General features: G+C 42.7%; 1 protein-coding gene across 1 annotated transcript in view; it reads right to left on the bottom strand.

Annotated features, from left to right (window-relative positions):
• Window positions 1–18,726, bottom strand: part of MCM5 (minichromosome maintenance complex component 5) — a 47,931-nt gene extending 29,205 nt beyond the window's left edge. The window contains exons 1-4 of the mRNA XM_053721381.1: window positions 18,505–18,726; window positions 16,615–16,741; window positions 16,226–16,354; window positions 15,815–15,987 (exon numbers count right to left, since the gene is read on the bottom strand). Coding sequence (XP_053577356.1) covers window positions 15,815–15,987; window positions 16,226–16,354; window positions 16,615–16,741; window positions 18,505–18,674 — 599 coding nt within the window. The 5' untranslated portion in view covers window positions 18,675–18,726. The remainder of the gene's footprint in view (window positions 1–15,814; window positions 15,988–16,225; window positions 16,355–16,614; window positions 16,742–18,504) is intronic.
• Between the last annotated feature and the right edge of the window lie 1,390 nt (window positions 18,727–20,116).

Genomic DNA, 20,116 nt, shown 5'->3' with positions numbered 1-20,116 from the left:
GAAGATATTTACACCATATCTTGTGGTAAATTTTCCTGGTGACAGGCTCTCGTGCCTGTATTAAGGTATCAATTACTGACTCGGAGAAGCCACGCTTTGATAGGATCAAGCGTTCAATCTCCATGCAGTCAGTCTCAGAGAAAGTAGATTCGGATGATTGAAAGGACCTTGTATTAGAACAGTGTTTTTCAACCAGTGTGCCGTGAGAGATCCTCAGGTGTGCCACGGCAGACTGACAACAGTGTGACATATTTTTTTAAACTTTGCTTGTTTTTTACTCCCAGTGCAGCGGTAGTTTGTAGGAGGCATGGCATAACAGCACAATACATACAGTATGTGTGTGTTTGTGTGTATGTGTATATATATATATGCTGTATTAGGCTACAATGTGTGATTTTTTTTAAATTTTGGGATGGTGGTGTGCCACAGGATTTTTTAATGTAAAAAAGTGTGCCACGGCAAAAAAAAGGTTAAAAATCACTGTATTAGAAGGTCTTGTCTCAGAGGCAGAGTCCATGGTGGAAAGGATGACATGTCCACTAGGTCTGCATACCAGGTCATGTGTGGCCACGCAGGCGCTATCAATATCACCGATGCTCTTTCCTGTTTGATTTTGGCAATCAGACGAGGGAGCAGAGGAAACGGTGGAAATACATAAGCCAGGTTGAAGAACCAAGGCGCTGCTAGAGCATCTATCAGTGCCGCTTCTGGGTCCCTGGACCTGGATCCGTAACAAGGAAGCTTGGCGTTCTGGCGAGACGCCATGAGATCCAATTCTGGTTTGCCCCAACGGAGAACCAATTGAGCAAACACCTCCGGATGGAGTTACAATTCCCCAGGATGAAATGTCTGACGACTTAGAAAATCCGCCTCCCAGTTCTCTACACCTGGGATATGGATCGCTGACAGGTGGCAAGAGTGAGTCTCCGCCCAGCGAATTATCTTGGAGACTTCTGACATCGCTAGGGAACTCCTGGTTCCCCCTTGATGGTTGATGTAAGCCACAGTCGTGATGTTGTCCGACTGAAATCTGATGAACCTCAGTGTTGCTAGCCGAGGCCAAGCCAGAAGAGCATTGAATATTGCTCTTAACTCCAGAATATTTATTGGGAGGAGTTTCTCCTCCTGAGTCCATGAACCCTGAGCCTTCAGGGAGTAGTTCCAGACTGCACCCCAACCTAGAAGGCTGGCATCTGTTACAATTGTCCAATCTGGTCTGCGAAAGGTCATACCCTTGGACAGATGGGCCCGAGAACCACCAGAGAAGAGAATCTCTGGTTTCCTGATCCAGATTTAGTAGAGGGGACAAATCTGTGTAATCCCCATTCCACAGACTGAGCATGCATAATTGCAGCGGTCTGAGATGCAGGCGCGCAAATGGCACTATGTCCATCGCCGCTACCATTAAGTCGATTACTTCCATGCACTGAGCCACCGTGGGGCAAGGAATGGAGAACACGGCAAGCATTTAGAAGTTTTGATAACCTGGACTCAGTCAGGTAAATTTTCATTTCTACAGAATCTATTAGAGTCCCTAGGAAGGAAACCCTCGTGAGAGGAGATAGAGAACTCTTTTCTTTGTTCACTTTCCACCCATGCGACCTCAGGAATGCCAGAACCATCTCTGTATGAGATTAGGCAATTTGAAAGCTTGACGCCTGTATCAGGATATCGTCCAGGTAAGGAGCCAGCGCTATGCCTTGCGGTCTTAGGACCGCCAGTAGTGAGCCCAGAACCTTTGTAAAAATTCTTGGTGCTGTAGACAACCCGAATGGAAGCGCTACAAATTGGTAAGGCCTGTCTAGAAAGGCAAACCTCAGGAACCGATGATGATTCTTGTGAATCGGAATGTGAAGGAAGGAATCCTTTAAGTCCACTGTGGTCATGTACTGACCCTCTTGGATCATGGGTAAAATGGTTCAAATAGTTTCCATCTTGAATGACGGAACTCTGAGGAATTTGTTTAGGATCTTTAAATCCAAAATTGGTCTGAAGGTTCCCTCTTTTTTGGGAACCACATATTTGAATAAAACCCCTGTCCTTGTTACGTCCGCGGAACTGGATGGATCACTCCCATTACAAGGAGATCTTGTACGCAGCTTAGGAATGCCTCTTTCTTTATCTGGTTTGCAGATAATCTTGAAAGGTGAAATCTCCCTTGTTGTTCCAGGACTGGTTAGGTTTCCAGGCCTGCTTGGATTGAGCAAAAGTTCACTCTTGTTTTGAAGCAGAGGAAGTTGATGCTGCACCTGCCTTGAAATTTCGAAAGGCACGAAAATTAGACTGTTTGGCCTTTGATTTGGCCATGTCCTGAGGAAGGGTATGACCCTTACCTCCAGTAATGTCAGCAATAATTTCTTTCAAACCAGGCCCGAATAAGGTCTGCCCCTTGAAAGGAATTTTGAGTAATTTAGACTTTGAAGTCACATCAGCTGATCAGGATTTGAGCCATAGCGCCCTACGTGCCTGGATGGCGAATCCGGAATTCTTAGCCGTTAGTTTAGTCAAATGAACAATGGCATCAGAAACAAATGAGTTAACTAGCTTAAGCGTTCTAAGCTTGTCAACAATTTCAGTCAATGGAGCTGTATGGATGGCCTCTTCCAGGGCCTCAAACCAGAATGCCGCCGCAGCAGTGACAGGCGCAATGCATGCAAGGGGCTGTAAAATAAAACCTTGTTGAATAAACATTTTCTTAAGGTAACCCTCCAATTTTTTTATCCATTGGATCTGAAAAAGCACAACTGTCCTCAACCGGGATAGTGGTACGCTTTGCTAAAGTAGAAACTGCTCCCTCCACCTTAGGGACAGTCTGCCATAAGTCCCGTGTAGTGGCATCTATTGGAAACATTTTTCTAAATATAGGAGGTGGGGAAAAGGGCACACCGGGCCTATCCCACTCCTTACTAATAATTTCTGTAAGCCTTTTAGGTATTGGAAAAACATCAGTACTCACCGGCACTGCATAGTATTTATCCAGCCTACACAATTTCTCTGGCACTGCAATTGTGTCACAGTCATTCAGAGCAGCCAATACCTCCCCAAGCAATACACGGAGGTTCTCAAGCTTAAATTTAAAATTAGAAATCTCTGAATCAGGTCTCCCCGATTCAGAGACGTCACCCACAGACTGAAGCTCTCCGTCCTCAGGTTCTGCATATTGTGACGCAGTATCAGACATGGCTCTTACAGCATTTACGCGCTCTGTATCTCGTCTAACGCCAGAGCTATCGCGCTTGCCTCTCAATTCAGGCAATCTGGATAATACCTCTGACAGGGTATTATTCATGATTGCAGCCATGTCCTGCAAAGTAATCGCTATGGGCGTCCCATATGTACTTGGCGCCATATTAGCGTGCGTCCCTTGAGCGGGAGGCGAAGGGTCCGACACGTGGGGAGAGTTAGTCGGCATAACTTCCCCCTCGACAGACCCCTCTGGTGACAATTCTTTTATAGATAAAGACTGATCTTTACTGTTTAAGGTGAAATCAATACATTTAGTACACATTCTCCTATGGGGCTCCACCATGGCTTTTAAACATAATGAACAAGTATCCTCTGTTTCAGACATGTTTGTACAGACTAGCAATGAGACTAGCAAGCTTGGAAAACACTTTAAAGCAAGTTAACAAGGAATATAAAAAAACGTTACTGTGCCTTTAAGAGAAACAAATTTTGCCAAAATTTGAAACAGTGAAAAAAGGCAGTTACACTAACAACATTTTTACAGTGTATAACAAGTCAGCAGAGAATTGCACCCACTTGCAAATGGATGATTAACCCCTTAATAACAAAAACAGAATAATAAATGACAAAAACGTTTTTTAAACACAGTTACAACAACTGCCACAGTCTACTGTGATTGTTACCCTCCTCAAACACGACTTTGAAGCCTTTTGAGCCCTTCAGAGATGACCTGGATCATGCAGGAAGAAGCTGAATGTCTGTCAGTATTTTTATCTGCACAGAAAAGCACTAAAATAGGCCCTTCCCACTCATATTGCAACAGTGGAAAGCCTCAGGAACTGTTTCTAGGCAAAAATCAAACCAGCGATGTGGAAAAAAAAACTAGGCCCCAATAAGTTTTGTCACCAAACATATATAAAAACGATTAAACATGCCAGCAAACGTTTTATATTACACTTTTATAAGAGTAGGTATCTCTATTAAGCCTGATACCAGTCGCTATCACTGCATTTAAGGCTTTACTTACATTAATCCGGTATCAGCAGCATTTTCTAGCAAATTTCATCCCTAGAAAAATATTAACTGCACATACCTTATTGCAGGAAAACCTGCACGCCATTCCCTCTCTGAAGTTACCTCACTCCTCAGAATATGTGAGAACAGCAACGGATCTTAGTTACTTCTGCTAAGATCATAGAAATCACAGGCAGATTCTTCTTCTAATGCTGCCTGAGATGAAACAGTACACTCCGGTACCATTTAAAAATAACAAACTTTTGATTGAAGTTAAAAAACTAACTATAATACACCACTCTCCTCTTACTACGTCCATCTTTGTTGAGTTGCAAGAGAATGACTTGATATGGCAGTGAGGGGAGGAGCTATATATATTTTTGTTGGAAACAACCTTAGGAAGAAAACCAGGTTTGGTATGTAACACTACCTTATCGGAATGAAAAATAAGGTAAGGAGAATCACATTGTAATGCCGAAAGCTCAATCCCTGCGAGCAGAAGAAATTGCAACCAAAAATAAAAAAAAACTTTCCAAGATAACAATTTAATATCTATGGAATGCATAGGTTCAAACGGAACCCCTTGAAGAACATTAAAAACTAAATTCAAACTCCGAGGAGCAATAGGTCTTAAAAACAGGCCTGATCCTAGTCAGAGTCTGACAAAAAGATTGAACATCCGGAATATCTGCCAGACGTTGTGTAGCAAAATAGATAAAGCAGAAATCTGTCCCTTTAAGGAACTTGCTGATAACCCTTTCTCCAATCCTTCTTGGAGAAAAGATAAAATCCTAGGAATCCTAATCTTAGTCCATGAGTAGCTCTTGGATTCGCACCAATAGATATTTACGCCATATCTTATGGTAAATCTTTCTAGTAACAGGCTTACGTGCCTGGATCAAGGTATCAATGACCGAATCAGAGAACCCTCGCTTAGATAAAAATCAAGCGTTCAATCTCCAAGCAGTCAGCTGTAGAGAAATTAGATTCGGATGATGGAAGGGTCCCTGAATGAGAAGGTCCTGCCTCAATGGAAGCTTAGACGGCGGCAGAGACGACATGTTTACCAGAGCGGCATACCAAGTCCTGCAAGCCCACGCAGGAGCGATGAGAATCACCCAAGCCCTCTCCTGTTTGACTCGAGCAATCACCCGGGGAAGGAGAGCAAACGGCAGAAACACATAAGCTAGGTTGAACGACCAAGGCGTCTATCAGTTCGGCCTGAGGATCCCTGGACCTGGATCCGTATTTCGGGAGCTTGGCATTCTAACGAGATGCCATAAGATCCAGCTCCGGTCTGCCCCATCTGAGAATCAGGTTGTCAAAGACCTGCGGATGGAGTTCCCATTCCCCCGGATGAAACGTTTGTCTGCTCAAAAAAAATCCGCTTCCCAGTTGTCCACTCCTGGGATGTAGATTGCCGACAGATAACAAGAGTGAGCTTCCGCCCACCAAATTATCTTGGATACTTCTGTCATTGCTAAGGAACTCCTTGTTTATCCCTGATTGATGTAAGCCACAGTCGTTATGTTGTCCGACTGAAATCGGATGAATTTGGCCGAAGCCAACTGAGGCCAAGCCTGAAGCGCATTGAATACGGCCCTCAACTCCAGAATATTGATGGGAAGTAGAGACTCCGAGTCCACACCCTGAGCCTTCAGGGAATTCCAAACTGCACCCCATCCTAGTAGGCTGGCATCCGTTGTCACTATCACCCATGAGGGTCTGCGGAAGCACGTCCCTTGGGACAGATGATCCGGCGACAACCACCAAAAAAGAAAGTCCCTCGTCTCCTGATCCAGATCTATTTGAGGAGACAAATTTGCATAATCACCATTCCATTGTCTGAGCATGCTCAGTTGTAGAGGTCAGAGATGAAAACGAGCAAACTGAATGATGTCCATTGCAGCCACCATCAATCCAATTACCTCCATGCACTGAGCCACTGATGGCCGAGGATTAGACTGAAGGGATCGGCATTTATTCAGAATGTTAAACTTTCTGACTTCCGTCAAAAAGATTTTCATAGAGAGTCTATTAGAGTTCCCAAGAAAGGAACCCTTGTCTGTGGAATTAGTGAACTCTTTTCTAGATTCCCCTTCCACCCGCGAGTCCTTAGAAAGGATAGAACCATGTCGGTATGAGACTGTCAGCTGATAAGACGCCTGGATCAGAATATCGTCCAGATAAGGTGCCACTGCAATGCCCCGCGGCTTGAGAACCACCAACAGAGACCCTAGAACCTTTGTGAAGATTCTGGGTGCCGTGGCCAGCTTGAAAGGAAGGGCCACAAACTGAAAATGTTTGTCCAGAAAGGCAAACCTCAGGAACTTGTGATGATCTCTGTGGATAGGAATATGAAGATATGCATGCTTTAAGTCCATGGTAGTCATATATTGACCCTCCTGGATCATTGGAAGAATAGTTCGAATAGTATCCATCTTGAAGGATGGAACTCTGAGAAACTTGTTTAGACTCTTGAGATCTAAAATGGGTCGGAATGTTCCCTCTTTTTTGGGAACCACAAAAATATTTGAGTAAAACCCCTCCCCCTGTATTGGAACGGGACAAATTACTCCCATAGTGGAGAGGTTTTTTACACAACGCAAGAACACCTCTTTATCTGGTCTACAGACAATCATGAAAGAAGAAACCTTCCCCTCCAACGGATACCATTGAGACATGATTTCTAGTGTCCAGGGATCCTGAATGTCTTATCCAAGCTGGACAAAGAAAGTCTGCCCCTACCAGATCCGGTCTTGGATCGGGGGCCGACCCTTCATGCTGTCTTGGGAGCAGCAGCGGGCTTCTTGGGTTGTTTACCCTTGTTCCAAGCCTGGTTGGGTCTCCAGGTGGGCTTGGCTTGTGAATAATTCCCCTCCCTGTTTAGCGGAAGAGGAAGGGGGAACTCCTTTGAAATTACGAAAGGAACGAAAATTACTCTGTCGTCCCCTTTGCTTAGATGTTTTGTCTTGAGGGAGGAGATAACCCTTACCTTCCGTAATATCAGAAATGATTTCCTTCAAGTCAGGCCCGAATAGGGTCTTTCCCTTGAAAGGAATAGCCAAAAGCTTGGATTTAGAGGACACATCTGCAGACCAAGATTTTAACCATAAAGCTCTTTGTGCTAAGATGGAGAATCCCAAACTCTTAGCCGCTAATTTGGTGATCTGAAAGGAAGCATCTGTAAAAAGAATTAGCCAGCTTAAGGGCCTTAATTCTGTCCTGTATTTCTCCTCTAAAGATGTCTCCGTTCTAAGAGACTCTTCTAGAGCGTCAAACCAAAAAGCAGCCGCAGTCGTGACTGTTACAATGCAGGCCGCCGGTTGCAATAAAAACCCTTGATGAGTTTTTTTGAGAAGACCTTCCAACTTCATTTCCATGGGGTGTTTTAAAGCACAACTGTCCTCGATAGGAATAGTCGTACGCTTCGCCAGGGTAGAGATAGCTCCATCCACCTTAGGGACTGTCTGCCAAGAGTCCCGAACGGTGTCAGCTATAGGGTACATTTTCTTAAAAATAGGGGAAGGGTACGTATGTTCATGTTTATGTTTTGCTCTACTATTGTCTTAATAAAAAAAAAAAAAAAAAAAAAAAAATATATATATATATATGTCATTGTAATTTAAAAAAATAGGGGAAGGGGAGAACGGGATACCCGGTCTCTTCCCATTCCCTTGCAATCATTTCCGAAATTCTCTTAGGATCCGGAAAAACATTGGAATAAGGGACCTCTAAGTATTTGTCCACCTTACACAATTTCTCTGGTGGGACCACAATAGAGTCAGTCGTCCAGAGTCACCAAAACCTCTCGCAGTAAAAGAGGTGTTCAAGCTTAAATCTGAAGGACATGACATCCAAATCTGTCGGGGGCAATGCACTTCCTGAGTCAGACAGTTCCCCCTCAGACAGGGCCTCCCTACCCCGCCAATACAAAGCCCTGGGATGGTACATCAGAGATAGCCATCAAAGCATCAGAAGTCTAGGGACCACATGGGCCTCTGTCCTACTGCGTTTGCCTTGTAAAACTGGCAACTTAGATAAAACTTCTATAAGAGTCGATGACATAACTGCAGCCATATCCTGCAGAGTGAATGAAGTGGACGCAGTTTAAGAACACAACGTTGCTTGAGCGGGCGTTAAAGTTTGTGACGCTTGGGGAGAAAGTTGCGGCATACACCGAGTCTCATCAGGCTGAGAAACATTTTTAGATACACTTGCATTAAAAAAAATTTGTTCCTTAAACTGTAAAGCCCTCTCAGTACATGAGGGACAAAAAATAGGGGGTTCCATATTGGCATCTAAACACATAGAACATTAACTTTCCTGAAGGTCAGCCATGACAAAAAAAAAACCCCAGCAATATTGGTTGTTTTAAATGTGATTAAAGCCGTTTAGTTTTTTTACTGCTCCGCAATAAACATGCAATAACAGGGAAGCACCATAATACTTTTAGAAGGTTGTCCTGTATTCTGTACAGTCAAATTATGTATAAAGCCTTATAGACTTAATTAAGCACTTGCACCTCGCCACAGCTCTCCTGCGGCGCCTACCTGCCCCCACGAGTCCTTAATAGACCTCCGTGAACGGCGCTCCTAAGACAGCTTGTGAGATTGCAAACACAAGCTGTCTTAGGCCACACCGGAGCCCTGAAGAACCTCTCTCTCTCAACAGTCAGGATACGGATAGCAAGTGCGCGTCTAAGTGCGCAAAACGCTAAGCCCCGCCCATCGTGGGCGGAATTAAGTCCCCGGCCACAGTAAGAACCGCATGGGAATAAAAATGTCGGAAACCATGCAATCAACAAGTTAAGAGTTGCCAATGTGCCCCCTCAAAACACACTCTCCTGTCCAAACATTAGATTTCATTAAAAGTTACTGTTAGGACACTTAGCTGCCACAATCTCCCAGCGTCAAGCCCACAATCTAAACACATCCACCAGATTAAACCTTTTTTAGGACCCTGATAGCACCTGCTGAACTTCACCTAATATAGAGGGGATACCCATGCACACAATCTTACCCTGTGCAAACTGATTACCCCTTCCCGGTATAGGGAATAAGTGCCAGTCTGTTCTGAGATACTACAGTCTCCCCAGAAACAAATGACTATACATACCTTAATACCGAACGCAGTATGAGGCTGTCCCACACAATGAAGATGTTCTTTTCGTCACCTCCAGCAGATCTGTGTGGACAAACAGGGTCTTAGATGATATCTGCTAAGACCATCAGCAGGGCAGAAAACAATATGGGAGTCGCTTGAAAGAATGAAAGTCTCCACCATCCATTGCTTAAAAGCCTGCAGCTCTAGCCTTGAGAAAAATAGCACACACTGGTACCATTTAAAAATAATAAAAATTCTTGATTGAAGAATCTATACTAACACCTTACTTTACCTCTTCCTATCACTAACACAGGCAAAGAGAATGACTGGAGTGGGAGGGAAGGGAGGAGCTATACACACTACTTGCACTGAACAAGTTTGGTTATAATTTGCAAGGCCTTGAGCTCACTTAGGTTGAGAAAAGATTGCTCTAGCGCACTGTTTTTCAAACCTGTCCCTCAGGCCTCCCGGATAACCTTGGATGAGAGCAGATAAAAAGAAAATTTATGCTTACCTGATAAATTTCTTTTGACACGATGAGTCGACGGATCATTTTAACTACTAATGGGATATTCACCTACTGGTCAGCAGGAGGCAGCATAGAGCACCACAGCAGAGCTGTTAAATAGCTCCTCCCGTCCCTCCCACTCCAGTCATTCGACCGAACTTAAAGGGACATTATACACTCATTTTTTCTTTGCATAAATGTTTTGTAGATGATTTATATAGCCCATAAAGTTTGTTTTTTTTAAATAAATGTAGTTTTGCTTATTTTTTAAATAACATTGCTCTGATTTTCAGACTCCTAACCAAGCCCCAAAGTTTTATGTGAATACCATCAGCTACCTTCTCCAGCTTGCACCTGTTTGTGTAAAGGGTCTTTTCATATGCAAAAGAAGGGGGAGGGTGGAGTGTCTTATTTGCCAATTGCAGTGGGCTTTCCAGCTACCTTTTCAACAGAGCAAAACTGACAGTTTCTAAGTACGTTTTTAAACTGTTTTATACTGGATTTTTATATCAGTATCTGTGCATCTTATTCTTTATAGTAGTGTCTATTACATGCAATTATATGAAAATGAGTGTATACTGTCCCTTTAAGGAAAGAAATGAAAAGCCAATGTGCAGGGGTGTCTAAAGTTTACAATAACCCACAACCTGTCTTACAAGAACAGGGTGGGCCGTGGACTCGTGTCAAAAAAGAAATAAATCAGGTAATGTTCTTTTCTTTTTTATGACATGATGAGTCATCTTAATTACTAATGGGATTCAATACCCAAGCTAGAGTACACAAATGATACGGGAGGGACAAGACAGGGAACCTAAAATGGAAGGCACCACTGCTTGAAGAACCTCTCTCGCAAAAGCAGCCTCAGCCGAGGCAAAAGTGTCAAATTTGCAGAATTTGGAAAAAGTATGAAGAGAAGACCAAGTTGCAGCCTTGCAAATCTGTTCCACAGAAGCTTCGTTTTTGAATGCCCATGAGGAAGCAACAGACCTCGTGGAATGAGCCGTAACCCTCTCGGAAGGCTGCTGTCCAGCAGTCTCATATGCAAAACGTATGATGCTCTTCAGCCAAAAAGAAAGTAGCCGTAGCTTTCTGTTCCTTAAGTTTTCCTGAGAAAATCACAAACAAAAGAAGACTGACAAAAGTCCTTAGTCGCCTGTAGGTAAAAGTTTAAAGCACAGACCACGTCTAAATTGTGCAGAAGTTGTTCGTTCTGAGAAGGATTAGGACACAAAGAGGGAACAACAATCTCCTTATTAATGTTTTGATCAGAAACAACCTTAGGAAGAAATCCTCCCTGATGATTGATGTAAGCCACTGAAGTTATGCTGTCCGACTGGAACCTGATAAACCGGAGTGAGGCTAACTGGGGCCAGGCGGGCATTGAAGATTGCTCTCAGTTATAGAATGTTTATAGGAAGAACAGACTGAGTCCAAACTCCCTGAGCCTTTAGGGAGACCCGACAGCTCCCCACCCCAGAAGGCTGGCATCTGTTGTCACAATCACCCAAGATGGTCTGTGAACGCAGGTTCCCTGGGAGAGATGATCCAGAGACAGTCACCATTGAAGAGAGTCCCTTGTCTCCTGCTTCAGATTTATTCGAGGAGACAAGTCTGCATAACCTCTGTTCCATTGCCTGAGTATGCTTAACTGCAGAGGTCTGAGATGGAAGCGAGCAAACGGGATGAGGTCCATTGCCACCACCTTCAGTCCGATTAACTCCATGCACTGAGCCACTGACGGCCGAGGAGTGGACTGAAAGACTAGACCAGTATTGATAATCTTTGATTTCCTGACTTCTGTCAGAAAAATCTTCTTAGACAGTGAGTCTATTATGGTTCCCAAGAAGGTGACTTGTGTCTGGAACAAGGGAACTCTTTTCCAAATTTACCTTCCACCCATGAGTTCAGGAGAGATAACACTGTCTGTGTGGGAGCTTATTGAAAAGATGGGGCCTGGACTAGAATGTCGTCCAGATAAGGCGCCACCCCAATGTCCCGTGACCGAAGTACCGCCAACAGAGACCACAGAACCTTTGTGAAAATTCTGGGAACAGTGGCCAGGCCGAAAGGAAAAGCCGCGAACTGGAAGTGTTTGTCCTGGAAGGCAAGCCTCAGGAACTTGTGTGATGATACCTGTGAATAGGGACATGTAGGTACGCGTCCTTTAAATCCACTGTTGTCATAAATTGACCCTCCTGGATTAAGGGAAGGATAGAACAAATACTTTCCATCTTGAAGGATGGAACCCTTAGAATTTTTTTTAGACTCTTGGAGGTCTAAAAATGGTCTGAAGGTTCCCTCCTTTTTGGAAACCACAGATTGGAATAAAAACCCTGGCCCTGTTCCAGTACTGGAACAGGAACAATCACTCCCAGGGCAAAGAGGTCTCTTACACAATGTATGAACGCCTCTTTTTGTCTGGTTTGCAGATAATCTTGAAAGAAGAAACCTGCCTCTGGGAGGAAAACTTTTGAACTCTAGCTTGTATCCCTGGGACACAATCTCTATTGCCCAGGGATCCTGAACCCAAACCTGAGCGAAGAAGGAAAAAGTCTGCCCCCTACAAGATCCAGTCCTGGATCGGGGGCATGCCTTACATGCTCTCTTGGATTCAATATCAGGCTTCTTGGATTGCTTTTCCTTAGTTCAAGACGGGTTAGGTCCCCATGCAGGTTTGGATTGTTCCTGCTTAGAGGAGGAAGATGAAGAATTTCCTTTGAAATTTCAAAAGGAATAAAAAAAATTGCTCTGTCCTTTGTTTCTCTTATCTTGAGGGAAAAGATAACCCTTACCTTCCGTGATATCAGAAAATTTCTGAAAGACCAGGTCCAAACAAGGTCTTGCCCTTGTAAGGAATAGCCAGAAGCTTAGGACTTAGAGGAAACATCCGCAGGCCAAGGCTTTAACCATAAAGCTCTGCGGGCTAGAATAGAGAAACCCAAAATCTTAGCTCCCAGCTTAAAAATTTGAAGTGAAGCGTCCATAATAAAGGCATTAGCTAGCTTCAGAGCCTTTATCCTGTCTAGGATCTCCTCCAAGGGAGTCTCAGTCCTGAGAGACTCAGACAGTGCATCAAACCAATAAGCCGCCCCACTAGTGGCGGTAGCAATGTACGCAGCTGGCTGCCATTGCAGACCCTGGTAAACAAATCTTCTTAAGTAGACCCTCTAACTTCTTGTCCATAGGATCTCTGAAAGCACAACTATCCTCTATGGGAATAGTAGTTCTCTTGGCTAGGGTGGAAACAGCCCCTTCCACCTTAGGAACTGTTTGCCAAGCCTCCTTGAAAGAGTCAGCTATGGGAAACATCTTCTTAAAAATAGGAGAGGGAGAAAACGGTATACCTGGCCTCTCCCATTCCTTAGTAATGATCTCCGAAGCTCGCGCTTTGGGACTGTAAATCCGTCCGAAAATACGAACCTCAAAATATCTGTCCAATTTACTAGACTTCATAGGGACAACCACTACCATGGAGTCACAGTCGTCCAAAGTAACCATAACCTCCCTGAGCAACAGGCGCAGGTGTTATAGTTTAAACCTAAAAGTTACAACCTCCGAGTCTGTCAAAAGCAATAAACTTTCTGAATCTGAGATTTCACCCTCAGATGCTACAGCGGTACCCTCCTCTTCGTGACCTTGGGAGGGTACATCCGAAATTGCAACAATTGCATCAGAACTCACTGAATGTCTGGTTTTCCTCTTACGTTTGCCCTTCAACATTGGGAAAGCAGACAATGCATCAGAAATTGTAGAAGACATGAGAGAAGCTATGTATTTTAAAGTAACTCCAGCGGGCGCTAGACCAGAAGTGCAGGTGGTAAAATTTGGGACGCTTGGGGAGAAAGCTGTGGCATACTTTGACCCTCGTCAGACTCTTGGACAGTCTCTTTAAATTCAAAGTGACAACTTTTTTACCTTAAGACTTGCAATGTTACACTACCAATATAAAGAGAAAAAAAAACCTCTGCACCACAGCTACTGTGCTGAGGTGCTCCTACCTGACAGGCAAACGGATGGCTGCGAGTCCGCTAAGCGATGCAGTAGAAAATTTTCAATCTGGTGCACTGCAGTAGCAATTTTCAAACTGGTGCTAGAAACGCATGCTCTGCACGGACCATGCATTTCTAGACAGCACTTCAAAAATTTGTGTCGCGAATGTCTTCCTGACCGAGGCGTAAGTAAATTGGTGCGAACTCGGAAGACCAGCCCATCGTGGGCGTACTACATCGCTTACAATAAGCACTGCTTATTAAGCTCCATTCAATATGTACTGCCTATTATCTTATGCTGAGTAAACAATACTCTGCTTAAATAAAGTGTGAACCACCAGAGCCAAAAGTGATCCCCAGCCCCAGCACATAAATGCTGTACCAATACCTCTCCAGACTAGGAGTTTTTAGTGTCCCAACATAAGTGCCTCTTCTATCCCTGTGCACTTAGTAATGATAATGGTGTGCGTACTCCTTTCTGGGTCTCCCCAGAAAATATATAAAGTAGCACTTACCTTTACTTCTGCCTGACAGCAAGGCAGCTCACAGGCTTAAGAGGTCCTCTCCCTCCCATTGACCTGTGGAGGAAAAAGCATGCTAAGTAATTTTTACCTCAGACTAAGGCATACAGGCCAGCAAGAATACATGGGAGGCGCAGTGAGAATAAATGTCCCACAAGTTCCCATTGCTCTAAAGTCACCACTGCTCTACTGAAGAGACCGATATGGACTACGGCTACACAATATTGTACCACTTTAAAAATAATAAACTCTTGATTGAACAATCTTTTCTAACACCTCACATTACCACTTCCTATCATTAATGTAGGCAAAGAGAATGACTGGGGTGGGACGGGGGAGGAGCTATTTAACAGCTCTGCTGCTCTTTGCCGCCTCCTTCTGACCAGGAGATGAATATCCCATTAGTAATTAAGATGATCAGTATACTCATCGTGTCATAAAGAAATAACCATGTTTATCAATCAGCTGATTATGTCCCCTGTGCACTAGTTCAGATATCCACAAAATGTGGCCTGTTAGGGACGCATGAGAACAGGTTTGAAACCAGTGATCTAGCGTGAGGAGGGTGGGGTAAGCAGTATAAATTAAGTGACATCTATGTTATTGTTTTAAAGGGACAAAATACTTATTTGCTAAATCACATGAAAGTGATGCAGCATAACTGTAAAAAGCTGACAGGAAAACACCTGAATATCTCTATGTAAAAAAGAAAGATATTTTACCTCAAATTTCCTCAGCTCACTGTTGTAAAAAAAAAAAAAAAAAAGTTATACTTCAGCTGCTGGTAAAAATAAATAAAAAAAAATAATGAACAGCAACCAATCAGCATCGCTGAGGTCATTAACTGTATTTACTGTGATCTGATGAGATTTCACTTAACTTTAATGCGATTTCATAATACACTTCCCAAAACTGAATATTGAAACGTGTGCATGAGGCATGTTCCTTTGCAGGTCCTGGGACAGGCATACTGATTGGCTGCTTAAAGTCATTTTCAATGGTGTGAATACTTAAACATTTTGAGGTAAAATATCTTCCTTTTTTACATAGAGATGTTCAGGTGATATTTTCTAGTCAGCTTTTTACAGCTATGCTGCAGCACTTTCAAATGTTTTAACATTTAGGTATTATGTCCCTTTAAAACTATTTAAAAATAAAAGGAAAATAAAATTACCCAAATAAAGCACAACAGAAACATTATCCAAATATGAGTGATTAACCTATTTACCAAAGGTAGGTATTTAGAAAATTGGGAGGAACTATTTATTACTAATGGTATAAATTAAATCAGTAGTTTTCTGATACAGCTGTAAAATTAATCCAAAAAGTTACGATTCTAAAAATGAAACCTATATGGTTGTAAATATTATTATAAAAGCAGCAAGAACAAGTCTTCTTGCCTTCATTCTCACAAGACAAATTAGATACTAGGGTGCCCCTGATGTAACATGCACTCTGTATACACACTGAGCAAGGCATAAAGGACTCACGTGTTGCATTTCCGTGGCATGGCATAGCCCTCAAGACCAGGTCGCACAGAGATGTTACCGATTGTGTTACGGCAGCTGCGGCACTGGATAGAAATTTTGGTAGCTTTGGCTCTAACGGCTGTTGCAGCGATGATTATGCCTGGAATTTTCACCAGGTGAGACATCTGTTCTGACTGCAAAAAGGAGGTATTAAGGTGTCTGATAGATTAGATACAAAGGTAACATTTACTTTAAGGGGAGAGGGCAGGATACACATTTACAGTTGGGAAAGCAATGGCCCTCATATTCATGTACAGACACAAACCAGAAACAGTAGGAAAAGTAGGAGTCATAGTTCTCTCCAGCAAAAACAAAAACATCAGAAATCCAAAATAACAGCAGCCTGTGAGTACAACCCATGTTCAAGGTTACCTTCAGACTTCGGATGTTGGCAGGGTTGGCATCAGACTTCAGCATGACCTGAATTTCTTGGATAGTCTCTTCACCTGCAGGTCGAGGGCGAGTGACTTCATCTGCCACTTCCTGAGCTGCCTCCTCTAGCTAGACAAAAAGAAAACACGCAAGTTAAAGCACTGGAGACAAAAGGTTTGTAAATGCAACTGCTGATAAGAACTGGTGAGCTCTAAGTGGTGCAAGGAAAAAAGAAAGGTTTTATATTTCACAACAGTAAAAAGTTTATATAAAATGGGTGGGGTGAGATAGAAAGGGAAAAGTGTCACATAAAAAATGGCTATGAACAGCTGTGAAGGCCCTCACACAAGGCACAAATTCATTAGGGCAGTTGCTGACAGAATACTCACCAGCTGCAGGTGCTCTGTGGGCTGCTTGTACAGATAGTCTGCTAGATCCTCATCAAAGCTGGCCAGGTCCTCCATCTCCACCTCAATCCAGTATTCCCCAAGGTTATAGTGCCGCTTGAGTTCATCTCTGTAAGAGGCCAAGAGCTGCTGAATTCAAACCCTACAGCCACAGCTGAAACTAATGCATGCACTAGCTAACGTCAGGCCGCTAATTTATTTTACATATACAAGCATGTGATACAGTCACATGCTGGGAGCCAGACATCAATATTGTTTAATTTTCTTAAAGTGAATGTCAATTTTGATGCTTAACTGCCCGGTTTTTAAAAATTTGATTAAAAACTTGACAGCAGCTCCAACATCCTCCACCCATCGCAAAGTCTCTTCCTGGGTCTAAAATGAGGAATCCGGCTTCCTCCAATCACGGCGTTGAATCAGACACTGATTCCCCCGGGGGAAGCCGTGATTTGAGGATGACCTATCCATCATTTCTGATGTCAGAAATGGCTTGCAATGACGGGAGAAAGCTGGAGCTGCTGTCAAGTTTAAAAAGGTACTTTTATTCACAACAGGAGTGAAATGTAAATTTTCATGAAATAAAATGCCCCTGTTTTTAATCAAATTTTTAAAAACCAGACCCACATTTTCTCTTTCGTGATTTAGATAGAGCATGCCATTTTAAAGAACTTTCTAATTTACTTCTATTATCTATTTTGCTTCATTCTCTTGATATTCTTTGCTGAATAGCATATCTAGATAGGGTCAGTAGCTGCTGATTGGTGCCTGATAATAGATGCCTTGTGTTATTGGCTCACCCATGTGCATTGCTATTTCTTTAACAAAGGACATCTAAAGGATAAAGCATATTAAATAATAGAAGTAAATTGTAAAGTTGTTTAAAATTGAATTCTCTTTCTGAATCACGAAAGAAAATTTTGGGGTTTAGTGTCTCTTTAACCATCAAAATTGACATTCACTTTAAAGGGACAGTATACACTCATTTTCATATAACTGCATGTAATAGACACTACTATAAAGAATAATATGCACAGATACTGATATAAAAATCCAGTATAAAACTGTTTAAAAACTTACTTAGAAGCTGTCAGTTTGGCTCTGTTGAAAAGGTAGCTGGAAAGCCCACTGCAAGTGGCAAATAAGACACTCCCCCCCTCCCCCTTCTCTTGCATATGAAAAGACCCTTTACACAAACAGGAGCAAGCTGGAGTAGGTAGTCGAGCGTATTCACATAAAACTTTGGGGCTTGGTTAGGAGTCTGAAAATCAGAGCAATGTTATTTAAAAATAAGCAAAACTATACATTTATTTAAAAAAAAAAAACTTTATGGGCTATATAAATAGATTATCTACAAAACATTTATGCAAAGAAAAAATGAGTGTATAATGTCCCTTTAAGGTTTCAATGCCTGAAGTTCTGAAAATGGTCCTAAGTAAGTGCCAACCTATACAAACAACAATAAAAGTACTGTGATTCCCTCAAGCATGTGAGGGCGTTTTGTACACTGTTAAAGTAACCAGTAGAGACAGACACCAGTAGTTTCTATGAAACCAACGAGCCATTTGGGCACCAATGCAGCAAAGACTTGGTATGACACGAAGGAACCACCTGAACAATGGAGATGATACACAAGGAACAGCAAAGTGACACCAGGGCCCATGGGGACAGCAGGCACATGACTAAGGGCCCATGGGGACAGCAGGCACATGACTAAGGGCCCATGGGGACAGTGAGCACGGATAGGGTCATGTTTGTGGCTGCTATTAGTACAGGAATAACCTACTAATCACTGAGGAACCGCAGAATTCGGCACTAAGACCAGACAGGATACTACCTAATAGGTAACCAGCGGTGCTAAGAGGCCGCCCTCACCTGTATTTGAAGGTGAACCCGGTGCGGTCAGTGCCCACTCGGTACTGTCGGAGGAACTCGCGGAACCGCTTCTTGAGCTGGGTCTTCTTCGCCTGCCCATCATCCCCCGTTTGCTGTTCTCCACCAAAGCTGTCACTGTAGTAAATACCGGGATCATCAAAACCAGACATGACGGCTAGAACACAGAACACCGGCGGTCACTTCAGAGAATGGCGCGAAAATGATCACTTCGCGCCAAAACCTGAGCGCGCCGGGAAAGGTCCCTCCCCTCGTCCCTATTGGTTGTACCAGAGAACATGTGATCTACGGACCCCGCCCTTGATCGGGTGAGGTTTACACTTTTATTTAGTCTCCGCCTCTTCATTTCGTCACGTTGCAAGCTAATTCGTTGTGACGTCAGGCAAAGTCTGAGTGCTGATTGGCTGCTGTTTGTGAGGCTCATTTGGCGCCTAAAATTTTATATCATATTATCAGGCCAACAAATTAAGTAGCAGGAGACGAGAGAGATGATGCTGAAGTTAGCTCCCTATTCCGCCAGCTTCTTATTCGAATGCTGAAGTTAGCTACTTATTCGGCCAGCTTCTTATTCGAAGATTCAAGTTAGCTTACTATTCACCCAGCATCCTATTCTAGTTAGCTTCTTATTAATGAAATAAATGATTTATTAAACAACAATTAGCAAAGTTAATATGATATTAATCATTAAATTTGGCACCATAATTTTCATTAATTTCAATAGGGAAATTCTGAATAAGATAACAAGCTTTTAAGCTTGGCTCACTCACATTTGGCTTGTTTAATACTAATTGGGCATCCCTCTATAGAAAAAGAATCAATCTAGCCCGAGCCAAATTATATTGATCATGTAATAAGGCACCAAACCTGGTACCCTCATTTCAATGCATTTCAATGGGAGATTTTGAATAAGTAACCAAGCTTTTAATCTATGAAAACCATCTTGGCTCATTCACATTTGGATTGTTTTATGCTAATTTGGCATCCCTCTATATAAAAAAAATCAATGTAGCCTGAGCCAAATGATATTGATCATATAATATGGCATCAAAGCTGGCACCCTAGCATCCATGTATTTCAATGGGAAATTGTGAATAAGTAACCAAGCATTTCCTCTATTAAAACCATCTTGGCTCACTCACATTTGGCTTGTTTTATACTAATTGGACATCCCTCTATCTAAAAAGAATCAATCTAGCCTGAGCCAAATGATATTGATCATATAATATGGCACCAAACCTGGTACCCTAATTTCAATGCATTTCAATGGGAGATTTTGAATAAGTAACCAAGCATTTACTCTATGAAAACCATCTTGGCTCACTTACATTTTACTTGTTTTATACTAATTGGACATCCCTCTATATAAAAAGAATCAATCTAGCCTGAGACAAATGATATTGATCAGGTAATATGGCACCAAACCTGGTACCCTAATTCCAATGCATTTCAAAGGGCAATTCTGAATAAGTAACCAAGCTTTTAATCTATGAAAACCATCTTGGCTCACTCACATTTGGCTTGTTTTATGCTAATTGGACATCCCTCTATCTAAAAAGAATCAATCTAGCCTGAGCCAAATGATATTGATCATGTA

The sequence above is a fragment of the Bombina bombina genome, chromosome 7 (assembly GCF_027579735.1).
Source record: "Bombina bombina isolate aBomBom1 chromosome 7, aBomBom1.pri, whole genome shotgun sequence".
Lineage (NCBI taxonomy): Eukaryota > Metazoa > Chordata > Amphibia > Anura > Bombinatoridae > Bombina > Bombina bombina.
The sequence above is the reverse complement of the archived record's forward strand: the minus strand, read 5'-3'. Positions and strand labels throughout refer to the sequence as shown.